Source organism: Propithecus coquereli, unplaced genomic scaffold, assembly GCF_000956105.1.
Source record: "Propithecus coquereli isolate 6110/MARCELLA unplaced genomic scaffold, Pcoq_1.0 Scaffold111, whole genome shotgun sequence".
NCBI classification, from domain to species: domain Eukaryota; kingdom Metazoa; phylum Chordata; class Mammalia; order Primates; family Indriidae; genus Propithecus; species Propithecus coquereli.
The window spans coordinates 7108695-7124322 of record NW_012135081.1 but is presented as its reverse complement, the minus strand read 5'-3'; the positions used below and the strand labels follow the sequence as shown (position 1 = coordinate 7124322).

The following is a 15628-nucleotide window of genomic DNA, read 5'->3' as shown; positions in this document are numbered from 1 at the left end:
GCCTCTTTCCATCCCTTTACAACTTTTCCATTTACACTTTTCCACTACTCCACCTAGGAAATAACTGTCCTTGAAATTGTTTTCCTGACCCCTCTCACTCCCGGGTTAAAGTAGCACATGCCTTTGGTCCTAGAAATTGGGTCTAGTTTAACCTTGGTTGGGATATAGCATGCCTTTCAGTTTGTCCTATGTGAAGCAGGACTACAGCCTCATTGAGATGCGGGTGCACCTGCCAGGTGGGCAAGGGGCAGGGTTGCAAGATACACAGCGGCGCTAGGACCCAGATACGGGTCGGGAAGCTAGGGATGTTGGGCGCTAGGACCCTGGAGCGGAGGCTACGTAGGGAGGCTCTCTGTCGGCCGCAGCTTCCCCGCCCCCTCCGGCTCCGACTCACTCCTCCCCCGCCGGCCATGTTGGCTCCGCTTGGGCCCCGCGGTTGAGCCGCGTCCCCCTCCCCCCTCCCGGACCCCGAACCCCAGATCCCCCTCCCCCGGCGGGCGTCTCCTCCCCTTCTGGCACCCGGAGCGCGGCCATGTGAACCGCCTCTCCTCCGGGGAGAGACGAGCCCCGATCCCAGCTGGACGCCGCTGCCTCAGGTTTGTGGAGTCTGTGGCCAGGCGACTGAGGGGAGAGAGCCTGTTTCCATCCGAGACTTCCCTGGGGGAACGGAGTTCCAGAGCCAGCTCGAGGCTCTCCCGGGCGGGAAGCGGACTCTGAGCTTATTTCCTGCGAGGAGCCGACCACCGCCGGCGTCTCCTTGCCCTAGGGGCTGGGAGGAGGCTGGGGCTGGCGAGTCAGCTGAGGACCCCGGACGGAGCCTCGGGGGCGGGAGGAGCTGTAGAAGCTCCTGGCTACGGCGGCGACCACGACGGCGTGGAGGCGGAGAAGCCACCTGGCTGGTGGAGATGACTCCTGTAGGGTACTCGGGGCGGAATCCCCGGGAGGGGCTCCACCTCCTCGGTGGCGGTGGGGATTGTCCTAGTGCGAGGAGTGGGTGACGGGGTTCCCTGGGCGGGGTGAATATCCAGTTTGAGGGTAACCGGGCGTTTTGGCTGCGGTGAGTAGAGGACAGACGAGGTTTCCAGGGGCCTGAGGGTGTCTCCCTCTGGGAGCACGGCGTATGTTCTCTTGAGCGTGGACAGCCAGAGGGCTCCTTACTGAGGGCGGTGCTGCGCTTGGCTTCGGGGCCCCGCGTCCCGGGAGAATCCCCCCACTCCAGGGATGGAGGTGATAGGGCTGATGCTTAGGCGTCTGGATTTGAGCTGGGCTGAGGCGCAGAAGGGAAGAATAAAGAGGGATTCCTTTCCAAGGAGATTCCTCACTGAGGGGATCCCCATTTCCGTGGCAGAAAAGATGATCTCACATCATCCCTTTCTTTCCTGGTGTTCCCAGTTTTGGGGAGAAGGCAATGCCAATAACAGCCATCTTTGTCGGTTTATTGGAGTGAGGATTTGTATCCTTTGGGGGTCGATGGGGGGGGCGTAGCTTCCACTTCCATCAGTAGACAAACAGCCCCTCCCCCAACCTCCCGCAGGAAGTGGCCGGGAAATGGCAGCTGTGCGTTTGCTGCTGCGTCTCTTGTTGTTTTGAAATGTCCATTTTAATCAGATTTGGTTTCATTTCTGAGGCCTTCTGGGCAAGCTTGGATCCTGCCAACCATGTGGTCTGAGAGACCTTTCGATTTTTTTTTCGGGGGATGGGGAACTTAATTTGTCAACTGGAAGTAGTCCACTGCAGTTGACTCACTGATTCTCATCCCCCTCCAGAGCATCATCTCAGTTTCCCTGTCTGGGTTTTCTGGTTTTTGTTTTTTATTCTCTTTCCCCTTGAGCTAAAGGTCATAGAGAAGCAAACTCAGTTATCCACCAGCAGAGTTACATTCTCAATACAGGTGGTGCAAATTCCCTCAGCATAAGGAGCTGCTAGGAAGACTTGGAATCTTTTGTGGCATGAGAGTGGGATCTTGGGATCCTGCTTAATATGTTCTTAACTATGATGGTTTCTGTATTACAGAGCATCTGAGCAGGTGAGCTTTTGAAGTGAAGCAGGGTAGATTCTGAGAAGTGGAGGAGGAGAAAGGGATGGGGAAGATTTAACTATGAGTGAGATTTTTATGTTGGGTAGGGACTGATTTACAGAGTGAGATTGGTGAGCTTGTTCTTCAGTGGTGATTCTAACCTAAGGATAGTACCCGTGTGAAACCTCTTATTTGACTTAGGGTGTTGCAGGTTTTACCTTCAGCAGAACCAACTAATTAATTAGGAGAGTTTGCTATCATATAATTTACTTTTCAGTCCATAAACGAACATTTTCTTACTTATTATTCTTCTTGGAGAGTGGTAAGCTCTTTTTCTGTTCTATGCAAGGTCATGCACCCAGATTTTCTGTTTTTCCCACTTGATAACTCTGGATTTCTCCTATAGCATACAGTGATGGGACTGTGTGCTGTGTCCCCAGGCATTCTCTTGCACACTGGCTTTGGTTAGGGACAAGAGTTGGCCACAAAATTTTAGATTTTGAAAGATGAAGTTTTAAGATCATTTGGACTATCCTGAAAACTACAGAAGCCTGGCATTTAAAATCATCCTTTCACCGTTTTCCAGTCAAAAACCTTCCACCTAGATATAGATCCCTAGATTAAAGATCCAGGATAGTAACAGATAATACATATATGATTGTGTGAAAGTGGCAGCATCACTAGTAAGATAACATCCTTGCTCTTTTCACTGGGGCTGTTGGGGTTGTAGATATTCTGGAAATAGTAAAAACAAGTCTATGTGATGTCAGCGTCCTTTTTCTTGGCCCTCTGCTAGACTAGTTGGTTTCTTGTTGCTTCCTGATAGGGTTGATTTGACACTGATTTGAAGTTCCCCTTTCTTCAACCTTTGCTTACCTAAATTGGCACTTGACAGAACAGTAAATCGATTTTCCCTGTTGGGGGTTAAAAGAGTGAAGAAAAGAGAAAGTGCTACTCTTTATTCTTTAGACCTTTGGACGAAATAGAAGCTAGGTTTGAGAAAATAGTGATTTCATTTGGTACATGATTAGTGTGAAATCTGAATGAAGCAAACGTTTTGTGGCCTTCCTGTAAAGTGGATGCATTCTGCTATTAGAGAAGTAGATTTTTTAATATTGACTGGTACTTTTTTTTTTAAAGCCTCTCCCTAAAAGAAAAAATTTGAGGTATAAAGAGAACTATGTGGGGTGACCTCAGGCCTGCCAGAAATGTAGAATGCCCTTAGAGGCTCATCTTGCAATCTTGTGGTTCTGGAATTAGGTGTTACCAAAAGAGAAGCAAAGTTCGTTAAGGTTACCTACAGTGTCTTCCTGCTGTTAACTTTCCTTGTCACCTCTAAAGAAGTCAAGCACCAGGCTGGGCGCGGTGGCTCACGCCTGTAATCCTAGCACACTGAGGCCGAGGCGGGCGGATTGTTTGAGCTCAGCAGTCCGATATCAGCCTGAGCAAGAGTGAGACCCTGTCTCTACCAAAAAATAGAAAGAAATGACAACTAAAAATATATATATATAGAAAAAATTAGCCGGGCATGGTGGCGCATGCCTGTAGTCCCAGCTACTCGGGAGGCTGAGGCAGAAGGATTGCTTGAGCCCAGGAGTTTGAGGTTGCTGTGAGCTAGGCTGATGCCACGGCACTCACTCTAGTCAGGGCAACGGAGTGAGACTCTGTCTCAAAAAAAAAAAAAAAGAAGTCAAGCACCAACCTGCTAAAACAGTATGGAAGTTAGTGAATAACTGATAGGATGTTTGACCTTGTATGACATGTATTAAGTGAAGCAATAATACCAACATTTTTATGTCCTGGGACATAGAGTGAAGTATAAAACTCCTGAAATATTTTCTGGGGCAAATAATCTTCATGATTTCTTAGGATGTTTCTTAGGATGTTGGTGTCCTCATACACCTCAGAGCCCAAGATAAATAGTTTTTCAGCATTGTCTCATGTGAGTCAGAAGGACCATTTTTCGCCAGCTTATCAGTCTACATAATTTTGAAATTTAAAAAATTCTCACAAAACAAAAAGCCTGTCTTTAAAGAGGTCTGAAAATTGTTCTTATCCCTAGCAGTAAAAGTAGCATTGGCTTAGTGTTTTGTCACTCTAGTTAAAGGGAATAATTATTAAGGGGGCATTTTGCAGACTAAAAAGGTCTTGTAACCTTACCCAACATTTGTCAAAAAAAAAAAAAGGAGGTTCTTAAGAGACAGTTGGTCTTCTGGGGTTGGACTGTCCGTAACCTGCCTACGCGGCTAATTTTGGGGGAGAGAGGGTATCTTCTGGGAGAAAAGGGGGGAGTCCTTAACGATTAGAGTTGAAATTCTGAAAAATAATCAGAGACAAAAGAGGGAAATCACCTAGACTGTGGCTTTTAGTGTCCTGCAATTTTAGAGACATTCCCAGTTTTCTGACAGTGAAGTGACCAAGGCTGTGGCAGAAAACCTAACAAGTTGTTAATGTGGTTTCTTTATTTAGTTAACAAATATTTTAAAACCTACCATGTACATTGAGTGTCTAGTTAAATTAAGCAGAACGTTTCACTAAATTAGAGCTTAAATTTATTGCCTTTTTACATTCTCACTACTTCCCTGTTTCCAGGCCATATTTTCTGCAAGGGATGGCTGTCTAAAATATGTCAAAATTTGGGGCTTTCTTCCCTCTAGAAATTTTTATCTCTGTGAAGAGTGAAATTTTTTGGTTTTCTGAAAATAGTAAGAGCAAAGCCCACGACCTTTGTTGAATAAGTAAGCTAGTACTGGCAGAAAAGGTAGATTTACTCATTCATTTAGTCCATGGATTCAACAAATGTCTCCTTTGGTCTTTTTAATGTACTTAGCACTAAATTCGATGCTGGAGATATAATGGTAGAACTTAGTATAATCTTTCTTCTTTCATGATCTTCCTCATGTTTCACTTGGAGTCCTAGCTAGGGAAGGGAGTTAAGGAGAGGACATTTTGAGAGAGAATGAACCTCGGTTTTATTTGAGTAGCCCCTTCTTAGTATAATCTTTCTTCTTTTATGATCTTCCTCATGTTTCACTTGGAGTCCTAGCTAGGGAAGGGAGTTAAGGAGAGGACATTTTGAGAGAGAATGAACCTCGGTCAGTACATGCTATAGTTTACCTGAGTCAGAGTTCAAGGGAAACTTGTTACCAGGGTTGTCAGAATGAGCTATCCTGACTAGAGAAGAGGGCATACTGATTTTGTGGCTTGGCACTTAGAACTCTTTATTGGTGGAGGAAGATGGCTTATCCAGGGAGAAAGGGTTTTTAGACAGAAAAGTCAAAGCATCTTTACTCGGAGTGTCAGGAACTGGGAGCAGCGAGAACTTGGAACTTTCCCAGGGTGTGGGTCAGGAATGGGGCAGCTTTTGTGTTAAAGCAGGGTTTCTCAACCTTGACACTATTGATATTTGGGCCAGATAGTTCTTTGTTGTTGGGGGAGAGGAGGCCTGTCCTGTGTGCTTAGCAGCATCCCTAGCTTCTACTTACCAGATGCCAGTAGCTCACACCTTCAGACATTACTAAATGTTCTCTAGGGGGCAAAGTTTCCCTTGGTTGGGAACCTCCGTATTAAGAGTATGGTGGGTAATCCAGAGATGTGTAGAGTTGAGAAATATCCTTCATGACATTCACAATTATAAAGCTGAAATGTAGTGGGATCATTTGCTTTTGCTGTTTAGTCAAGATAAACATTTGAAATCTCTCCCGGCCGGGTGTGGTGGCTCACGCCTGTAGTCCTAGCACTCTGGGAGGCCGAGGCTGGAAGATCCCTTGAGCTCAGGAGTTCGAGACTAGCCTGAGCAAGAATGAGACCCAGTCTCTACTAAAAATAGAAAAAAATTAGCCGGGTGTGGTGGCACGAGCCTGTAGTCCCAGCTACTCGGGAGGCTGAGGCAGGAGGATCGCTTGAGCCCAGGAGTTTGAGGCTGCTGTGAGCTAGGCTGACTCCACGGCACTCTAGACTGGCCCACAGAGCGAGACTCTGTCTCAAAAGAAATCTCTCCCTACCTCTCCCCTCTCCCCCCCCACAAATTAGACACCTCCCATTTGTGGAATTTTGGTGTGCTACATGAGAAGAATGGACCAGAGAGCTGCAGGAACCGAAGTGCCCAGCAGAAGGGTGTTCATGTTTCTTGTGTTTCTCGGGGTAATAGCCTTACAGACCAGAGGGTTAGAATTGGTCGGGCAGAACACCTGCAACAGTGTTGAAATCTATAGTATTTATTTTAACACTTTGTGCATTCTCAGTCTTTTTCTGTTAAAACCATGTCACAGGCCCATATAGTAGTAACTCTGTGATTGCAACTTAGAGAAAAGCAACTTACATGGCCATGTCAGGGGGTGGTTATTGCCTCAAGGTTATAGGGCAGTGTCCCTTAACTCCTATAAATGAAACATAGGGGCTCTTAAGAGATCCATTTATGTACAGCTGGGACTGGGCTGGGTGCTTGCCTGATTGTACTTCCTGGTCATGAGAGCTGTCTGCTCTTCTGGGGCTTGGGCACTGGCTGATTTCTTTTTTTCATTTAGTGAAAATCCTATTAGTTCAAAGGGAGATACCCTCCTTTGCTTTGCTGTTATTACTAGCTCTAGATGGGAGGGCAGAGTGTACCTTCAGGCTTTATTGTGAAAAGCATCTTAGGTAAGAAGGTTAAAATGAAATAACCTTAGGTTTATTTCAAGAGAGGAGCTGTTCACGTTTTCTTTGTATTCCCATACTGTGATTTCATATTTAAGTGACTTTTTTTTTTTTTAACTTCTAATTTTTTGTAGAGACGGGATCTCCCTATGTTACCCAGACTGGTCTCAAACTCCTGGCCTCAAGCAGTCCTCCTGCCTTGGCCTCCCAGAGTGCTGGGATTATGGGCGTGAGCCACGTGCCTAGCTGGCCTTCAATGACATCTGAAATCAGAAGTAAAGTTGCCTCTGAGGAAGTCTGGCTGGATCATCCCTAGTTTTGTTGTATCTCCTGTGGTTTTAAATTATATTTATATTATATTTAGACTTACATTTTTGAAAACTAAGCAGTCTTTTACTCTTTGTCTACTAATAATAGCTAACTTTCACTGACTGCTTGCTGGGTAACAGACACCATGATAGGGCCTTTATATAGATTTTCTCATTTAATCCTCACAAGCCCTGGAAGTGGGTACTAAAATTTTTACAAATAATGAAACTTAAGCTCAGCAAGTTTAAGTAGCTTGTCCTAAGTTAAACAGCTAGTAAATAGTAGAACTAGGATTTGAACCTAGAGCCCACTACATTGTGCTGACCTCACTACACAGCATAAAGAATTTTGTGTGTCTAGGAAGCTTCTTGTAAAATGAAATCGGTTGTGGTTCTGATGACCGTTCAATAGAGGCAGGTGGGGAAACTGGCTACCAGATAACTTCCCATTCCTTTTACTTCTCTGATTTCTGTGAACCATCCATGTATTGTTATTAGTGTGTTATTTATGAAATAGGATATGCTGTGCTCTCCAGAGCAGCAAAGAGGAGGTCACTGGTTTCCTCATGGATTCAAATATAGAATGGAAAAGTGAACTGTGGCTCATCATTGAGTAGGAGGATATAGTCCAGTGCACACAGGAGGGAAGATTTTTGTGTATCCCCTACACCAGGGGAGGGTGGCTGTGCGTAAAATTAGGGTAGAGGAGACATAGGGATCAGATATAATTGGCTTTCTAGGCATAGCATTTCCAGGACTTGTGAACTACTGAATGTCCTCTTCGCTCTGTGGTATAAGCTTTGGAAGGAACCTAACCTAGAGATTAGAGAATGAACTTTCCCTTTTCATGTCTTATTTCAGAAAGATTATTATTCTCATGATGCTTATCTTTGAGACTCCCTCCTGTTGAGGAGTGGCCCTTAACTATAATAGGGAAATTCTGTATGACCCTGTTTTTTCATTGATACATAGCAGGTTTGGGGTTTGCTTCTTAATTTAGAGTGAAGATGTGAAATCCTGTATGGGGGATAAGTCAGTACTAAAAATTTTTCTTCCTTAAATCAACAAAAAAACAAATAAAACAAATTGGTTTTATTTTATGTGATTTTTTAGAGATAGGGTCTTGCTATATTGTCCAGGCTGTACTTGAACTCCTGGACTTCAGCAATCCCCCCGCCTCAGCTTCCAGGTAGCTGGGATTATAGGCATGTACCACTGTGCTTGACAAATTGCTTTTATTTTTATTTCTTTAATTTCAGTTAAAGTAGATTGAGGTAGAGATAATTATGGTATTTAGCTAGAAAAATCTTACACTATCATGTGACATACTATACAGGGTGTGTATTTCATGTTCAGAATTATGTTATGGTCACATATATACCAATGGGGGCAAATTTGCAGTATGTATAATAGCAAATTCATGAACATAACTCTTGCAAACCTTAGCCAGTGGTGGTTCTTAACAAATTTATGCATCCTTTTAAAAGCTTTACATCTGGCTCTTTTTAAAAATAGGTTATTTAAAATATCACCTTGGTCTGTTTATTGCCTCATCTTGGGAGCTTGATAAAGAAACCAATTTGAATTGTTCTGCCCTTTTTAAAAAATAGTAACATAATCCAAGGAGTTGCTTTCTCTATATCAAGAGAGATTATGTCTCAAGTAGCAAGTTAGTATGCACTAGTACATCACAAGTATCTGATTGATTTGTCAGACTTTACCAATAATTCTGGCTTCTGTTTCCCATCTTTCTTCCCCTCTTCTCTTTGTTCTATCAAAGTTAAATTTATTCTGATCAAAGGCATCACTTCTCCTCATTCCTAGGTGGCATTCAGGAGAGGGTGCATACTACTCATTGAATACTCAGTGAGCCACTGCACTTTACAAATATAAGTATCTTACTGTTCTCTCCATGACTCTTTATATTTAAGGCACAAAAACAAAACATTAGGAAATAACCATTGTAGACATAACAGAATAATATTCTTTGGTGCATTCTCTTATTTAATCAATTTTTCACTGCTGACATTTTTCTGACTTACGTTCTTAGAGAACGTGGTATTTTCTTTTGCATGAATAAGGAGTAAAAGTATGCTGGATGGTTTTGAGTTTTGCTATTATGATCGCCTTTCTGCAATGTATTCTCCTTTTCAAATCCCTTTATTAATGTAACTGTACTATTTTCAGATATCTAGGGCTATAGATAGGTTAACATAGAAATTATGTTTAGCTCAAGTATAATACCAAAACAAAGTGGTGCATATATCACATATGCTTTTCCTGCCAACACCCCCATCTCCATAACTTCCTGTCAAAAAGATGGTTTTGAAAACCTTTTGTGGACCTGGGAATGGGACTATGGCCTTACCTTGGGGATAAAAACAAAAGGGTGAAGAATGTTAAATGTTACAGCAGAGGGCTAGTATCTAACATAGAGGGGTAAACTGGGCTGGGAGTTGAGAGGGTGGGGCTTACACAGAGGAAAAACTCCTCCAGGCTTGTAGCTTGGTTTTTCTACCTTTTTTTTTTTTTAACCTCTACAAAGCTGGCTTTAAAAGACTATTTCTATAGGCCATTGTCCAAGCTAGGGGCGTATTTCCTCCTTCTCTACTCTTTTCTCAACCTCTGTCCTCCTCACAGTACTTAGGCACTTAGGTAGAAGAAGGGTAAGTAGAGGGAGGGGTGGGGGCATTCCCCCTAGAAGATGCCAGGTGACATACATAACCTTGTTTAACCGCCAGTATTTTTCCCCCCCCCTCTCTCTCCCCTCCTGCAGAAATGGAGGCAAACGACCATTTTAACTTTACTGGCCTTCCCCCTGCACCTGCTGCCTCAGGACTGAAACCCTCTCCTTCAGGGGAGGGCCTCTACACTAACGGGTCTCCCATGAACTTCCCCCAGCAAGGGAAAAGTGAGTGCAAGAGCCACATGGCCTGGGGAGAGCATGGGCATCATTCCTTTAGAGCAGGTTGATGGGAGGAGATTTGGCTCCACTTTGGGCTAGCTACCCCACAACAGCTCTCTTTCCTGCCAGGTGGGGAGGGAGGAAGTGAATCCACAGAACTCTAGCTGCTGGAGAGAAATCAAGCTTCTAAGAACAAGTTCTAGGGGGTTGTGGAAACAACAGTTGTACTCTTGAATTAAGGTTGGAAGCGGTTAGAATAACGTACTGGCTTTTTCATCTTGGCCTGCTCTTCTGTCAGCCCTGTTCCCTGGCTACTGCCAGAGTGGTGAGGTGGCTACTGCTGCTGATAACCAGGTTGGACCCATAGGAGAGAGATAAAGGACCAGCCCTCTGAGAAGCTGTTTTTAGAGGTTAGAGGAGCTGCACTGGGCTAGAACTGGGGGTGGGGAGTTGGGTGAAGGTTGGGATGTGTTCGCCTTTTAGTTTGTGCATCAGAGAAAGGGCAGATGCTGGAAGTAGCTGCGCCAACTCCTGTCCTTGGATAGAAGGGAGGAATAAGGGAGGGTTCCGTGCTTACCTAGTTCCCTGGAGAGAAATGCATAATTCTAGATGGAAGTGTTGCCGCTGCTAGGATCAGCTCTTTTACTGGATTTGGCTTATCAGTTACTCTGTACCACAACTCTGCTGAGTAGCTCTCTAATCTTGCTTGGGTTTCAGGTCCTTTATGCTTGGAAGCACAGAGAAGTCCACATGCTTTCCTCCTTTCTTGCAGTAGAAAAGCACTGCCACTTTTCCCTCCTATCCTCTCCAAGGGAGTTGCAGATAGATAGAGGCTCCTTTATTTCGTTGGAGCTCCCCACCTCCCCCCACACACACATACAAGCTTCCTTAGTACCTTGGTTCCTTTTATTTAATTGTCCTCCATCTCAGAGGTTGCCATTGATGTTAAGAGCTGAATTTTGCAGCATTGGTCATGCAAAGATTTTCCCCCTCTGCATGTTACCCTTCAGTGCCTATGGGGAGGGGCTAGGCCCAGCCTTCTGAGCTGGGATCTTGTCTCTGTGGTGACTGCAAATTCTATTTTTAGCCCAGCACAAAGTGCTGGATCTGCATGTGCCAGTGAGGTGGAGGCTGTCCCTTCTGGTGCCACTGTGGGGCCAAATAGGCACTGGGGAAAGGAGGGGGGTGCCTGGAGAATTCAGCCATGGCCCGCCAAGGGAAGAATTCCCCTGGGGAATGAGAGTAGGGAAGAATGCAAGTTACTGTAGGGAGTCTGCAAACAGCTTCATTTAATTAAAAAAAAAAAAAAAAAAAGCCAGCAGCAGCAACCAGCTCTCTGCTGGTGGTTCCCATGGTAGGCCTAGAGAGCTTCCCATCCCTCTATTCAGCAGCCTCTGCTGTAGTTGCTAAACTTACATCCAGGAGTATCTGGGTTTGAGACCCAAAAGCTAAATATAGTGGAGGGGGAATTCCCCTTCCCTTCACCTTCCCTTTTTCTAGTCAGTACTATTACTTTGGGGTTCTTTTGGTAGAGTTACTTGCCTACATATCTGTAACTGACCCTTTTGTTTCCTTCTCTGCCAGGTTTGAATGGGGATGTGAATGTTAATGGCTTATCTACTGTATCTCACACTACTACTTCAGGGATTTTGAACTCTGCTCCCCACTCCTCCAGCACCTCACACCTCCATCACCCCAACGTGGCCTACGACTGTCTCTGGAACTACTCACCGTACCCATCTGCCAATCCTGGCAGCAACCTCAAGGACCCACCCCTTCTCTCCCAGTTCTCGGGGGGACAGTACCCACTCAACGGCATCCTTGGGGGCAGCCGGCAACCTTCATCCCCAAGTCACAACACTAACCTTCGATCTGGGAGCCAAGAGTTCTGGGCCAATGGTACCCAGAGCCCCATGGGGCTTAACTTTGATTCACAGGAACTGTATGATTCTTTTCCTGACCAGAATTTTGAGGTGATGCCCAATGGACCCCCTAGTTTTTTCACCTCCCCACAGACTTCTCCTATGTTGGGATCTAGCATTCAAACCTTTCCACCCTCCCAGGAGGTAGGCAGTGGTATCCATCCTGATGAGGCAGCAGAAAAGGAGATGACTTCAGTTGTGGCAGAGAATGGCACTGGCTTGGTAGGCAGCCTGGAGCTGGAAGAAGAGCAGCCAGGTATAACTGGGTCTGTGAGCTGAGTGGGGAGAGGGAAATTGGGGTTGTGGGGGACAGTGGCTTTTTGAGGTGAGGAAAACTTGTCTTTCCAGCTCTCTGCAGTGGAGGCTGATTTGCATGTTGGTGATTAGCAGAGACAAGTGGCTGGTGTTTTTGTGGCAGCAGCACCAGCTCGAGAGTGGGAGTGCAAATTATTTCAAGCTCATGCAGAGCTGCTGGCCTGGAGAGGGCAGGTGGGCGAGCCCAAAACAGCCCCAACAGACACCCTGCATCGAGAAGGGCTTCTTCCAAAATATATGAAGTGGTTAGGGCATTAGCAGCAGGCATTGAGGCCGTTTTGACTGACTATGGCAGAGTCAGACTGGCTGCTAAGGTGGGCTGAGCCCTAGTAGTGACTAACATGAAGGAGGTAAGGAAGCAGGCAGAGCATACCATTGCTTGTCTACTCAGTTTCCTTTCTTTTTTGTTGTTAGCATTGTACATGTGTAACCCCTCACATCTTTTCCCTGAAAATGGATAAAAGCTTAGCTTGCAGTTGATTGCTGGTATAAGGGTGACCACTACCCTGTAAAATCACAGGATGCACTCTGTTCCCACTGGATGGGGGAGATATCTGAGAACATGATGGGATTCTTGTCTCAGACCCTAATCTTCTTTCCCCTTTCTTTGCCTCCTGTAGGGATTGATTTTACCAGCATATCTCTGCTCACTTAGAGTATCTTGCTGTGATCATTTCCCAGCACAGAACTGGCATTATGGCAGCAATAAATGTTGAATGAGTGAACATCCTTCTCGCAAAGATTGATTGCCTACTGTAGCTCAGTGAAGGCACTGAGCTACAGTTGAAGGCACTGAATTTGACTTTTGCTTTCTCCTGGAATTTTCTAGAACTGAAGATGTGTGGCTATAATGGCTCTGTCCCTTCTGTGGAATCATTACACCAAGAGGTCTCAGTCCTGGTTCCTGACCCCACAGTGAGTTGTTTAGATGATCCTTCACATCTTCCTGATCAACTGGAAGACACTCCAATCCTCAGTGAAGACTCTCTGGAGCCCTTCAACTCTCTGGCACCAGGTGGGCTTGGAGAGGGCTGGCTCTCTTCAACTTATGCATGCAGAGGGTAGCCAGCTTCTACTACCTGGAGGAGATGGTAAAACAGGCAGAGTATTAGGGAATCTGGGGCAGTGGGGCTTCCAGATAATCCCGTGGTAGACCACAGTTACATGCTACTGGCCTGGCTGGGCCAACTGAACTCTGAGCTGAATTGGTTCATTTCCAGGTTCTCTCCCAGTGTTCCTTTTGGCTAAGAGTGCTAGACAGTAATAATTCACTGGATAGGGACTTATTACCACACAGTTGGACTATTTGGGTTCTAACTAGAAAGAAAACATTTACCAGTGAACAGTTACCTTTTACCCCACTGAAGTATAAGAAAGGCCTATTTTATGATAAATGGCTAGAATTTTGCATAGGTCTGTGGGTAGATATATGGTCAATGCCTTTCCCTTCATTTTCACCTCAAGACTGTTATGATTCCTACAGTCTGATGACTTGACTCTTAGGGAGAAGGCTATAAATTTTCCCTGATTTAATATTAGAAAGAATCTTCACACTGTGGGAACTAGAATTGGATATTTTCAGATCAGTATTTCTTAAATCGAGCTTTCTGATTTTTTTCTCTCATTATCCTGCTCTCTGATTTTTCCACCCCCATGAACAGAGCCAGTGAGTGGAGGACTTTATGGTATAGATGACACGGAGCTGATGGGTACAGAGGACAAGTTGCCTCTTGAGGACAGCCCCGTGATCTCTGCCCTCGATTGCCCTTCCCTCAATAATGCTACTGCCTTCAGTCTCCTGGCAGATGATAGTCAAACATCAGCCTCTATCTTTGCCAGTCCCACCTCTCCACCTGTCCTAGGGGAATCTGTCCTGCAAGGTAAGTGAGAAGAGGTAGGAAAAAGAAAGTCCTTGACCTAAGAAAAGGTGAGAGAACAGGTTCCATAGTTAGAGCCTTAGGGGTGGGAAGTCTGTAAGCACTGTGTTGGGAGCTTAGGGGGCTATAGGATAGTATATGGTGGGACTAAAAAAGGCATAGGCCACTACACTGACCTGTGCCCTCTGCCTTAAAGAACTTGTGAGATTGGAGTTGGCAGGGAAAAAGAGGTTAGAGGACTCGCTGGCTCCAGGTAAAAGGTATTCCTTCACACAATGACAGCAGCAGGAGCTTTGCCCTTTAACCTTCATGAATGGTTAGGAGGAAAACCAGAAGCTACTTCTTTTTCCAACTCTAGGGAAAAGCCCTTGAAGTAACTTGTTTAGCTTAGTCCAGGTTTGACTGAATAGGTTCTCTTGTTTTACATGACATCATTTTTCCTTAACCCATCCTGTCCGTTTGGATTCTAGATAATAGCTTTGACCTGAATAACGGTAGTGATGCTGAACAGGAAGAAATGGAGACTCAGGCTTCAGACTTCCCGCCACCTCTGACCCAGCCAGCTCCCGACCGGTCATCCACTATTCAGCTACATCCAGCAACGTCACCAGCAGTCTCGCCAACAGCCTCCCCGGCAATCTCCCTGGCGATTTCTCCAGCAGTCTCCCCAGAAATCTCTCCAGCAGTATCTCCAGCAGTTTCTACAGTCGTCTCTCCAACAGTCTTCCCAGTGGTCTCTCCCACTTCCTCAGCAGTCCTCCCAGCAGTCTCCCCAGAAGTCTCCTTGATGGCTCCAGTGACCTCCCCAAAAGCTTCCCCTGTAACTTCCCCAGCAGCTGCCTTCCCAACAGCCTCCCCAGGAAATAAGGATGTCAGCGGCTTCCCTGAAACCACTGCTGACCTGGAAGAGATCACTGGAGAAGGAGTCACTACTTCTGGTAGTAGTGAGTGTCCAGATTCTGCCCTGTCTCTGGCTGGTTCCAAGAAGTTTCTGTCCCATGTTCCATTTGTCCTTCCCTACCAGCCTATTTTAATATTTTTCTTGAACTTTTAACTTAGGTATCTTCTATCTTCCTCCTAAGGTGATGTCCTGAGGAGACGTATTGCTACCCCAGAAGAAGTTCGCCTTCCCCTCCAACATGGGTAAATGCTCTAGTTTGTTACGTGCATTAACCTTGACAAGTTTAATGCATGACTCTAGGAAGAAGAGAACTCTTTTCTTCCTCTTAGGTGGGGAAGGAATGGGCTAGACAAGAGTAGATTACAGGACAGTTATCTACAATAATAATGTTTCTTGGCATGAGATTCCTAGGTTTTCCTTCTTCTCTCAGGGTATGTCTTCCGTCACCTATTCTTTCCTCCTCATCTTGCAACTCAGTTTTGCTCAAGGAGCACCAGCTATTATCTTTTACAAACCACAGGGCTCATATCCAAACTAGCTGACTTGTCCTATTTCTGTGCAGAAGGGATGGTAATGAATGGGGAGTGGCCTAGCACCAATGAATTGGAGGGGTGGTGCTGTTGTTTTAATGCTCTTTAGAGAGGTAAGGGCAGGAACTGTACATGACCAGAATGAACAAGCCAGCTGACACCAAGGGCCTTGTAGAAATAACTGCCTTCCTTGGTCTTCCCCACCTCTATCCCTCAAG

The 15628-nt window shown here is 45.5% G+C and overlaps 2 protein-coding genes across 7 annotated transcripts in view; one reads left to right on the top strand and one right to left on the bottom strand.

The window, feature by feature from the left end:
- Positions 1-15628, top strand: part of BAZ2A (bromodomain adjacent to zinc finger domain, 2A) — a 33914-nt gene that overhangs the window by 5024 nt on the left and 13262 nt on the right. For 2 of the 6 annotated variants that reach the window (XM_012650823.1, XM_012650830.1), the window contains exons 1-7: positions 6863-6927; positions 9737-9871; positions 11450-12043; positions 12932-13117; positions 13764-13982; positions 14450-14923; positions 15062-15122. In XM_012650823.1, coding sequence (XP_012506277.1) covers positions 6876-6927; positions 9737-9871; positions 11450-12043; positions 12932-13117; positions 13764-13982; positions 14450-14923; positions 15062-15122 — 1721 coding nt within the window. In that variant the 5' untranslated portion in view covers positions 6863-6875. Of the gene's footprint in view, positions 1-392; positions 597-6862; positions 6928-9736; positions 9872-11449; positions 12044-12931; positions 13118-13763; positions 13983-14449; positions 14924-15061; positions 15123-15628 lie in introns of those variants that run through there. The other 4 variants (XM_012650849.1, XM_012650835.1, XM_012650841.1 and 1 more) reach the window with 4 other exon arrangements.
- The window catches only part of RBMS2 (RNA binding motif, single stranded interacting protein 2), a 101259-nt gene continuing 98767 nt past the window's right edge, over positions 13137-15628 (bottom strand). The window contains exon 14 of the mRNA XM_012650931.1: positions 13137-13181. The gene's annotated coding sequence lies outside the window, so the exon portion shown is untranslated. The remainder of the gene's footprint in view (positions 13182-15628) is intronic.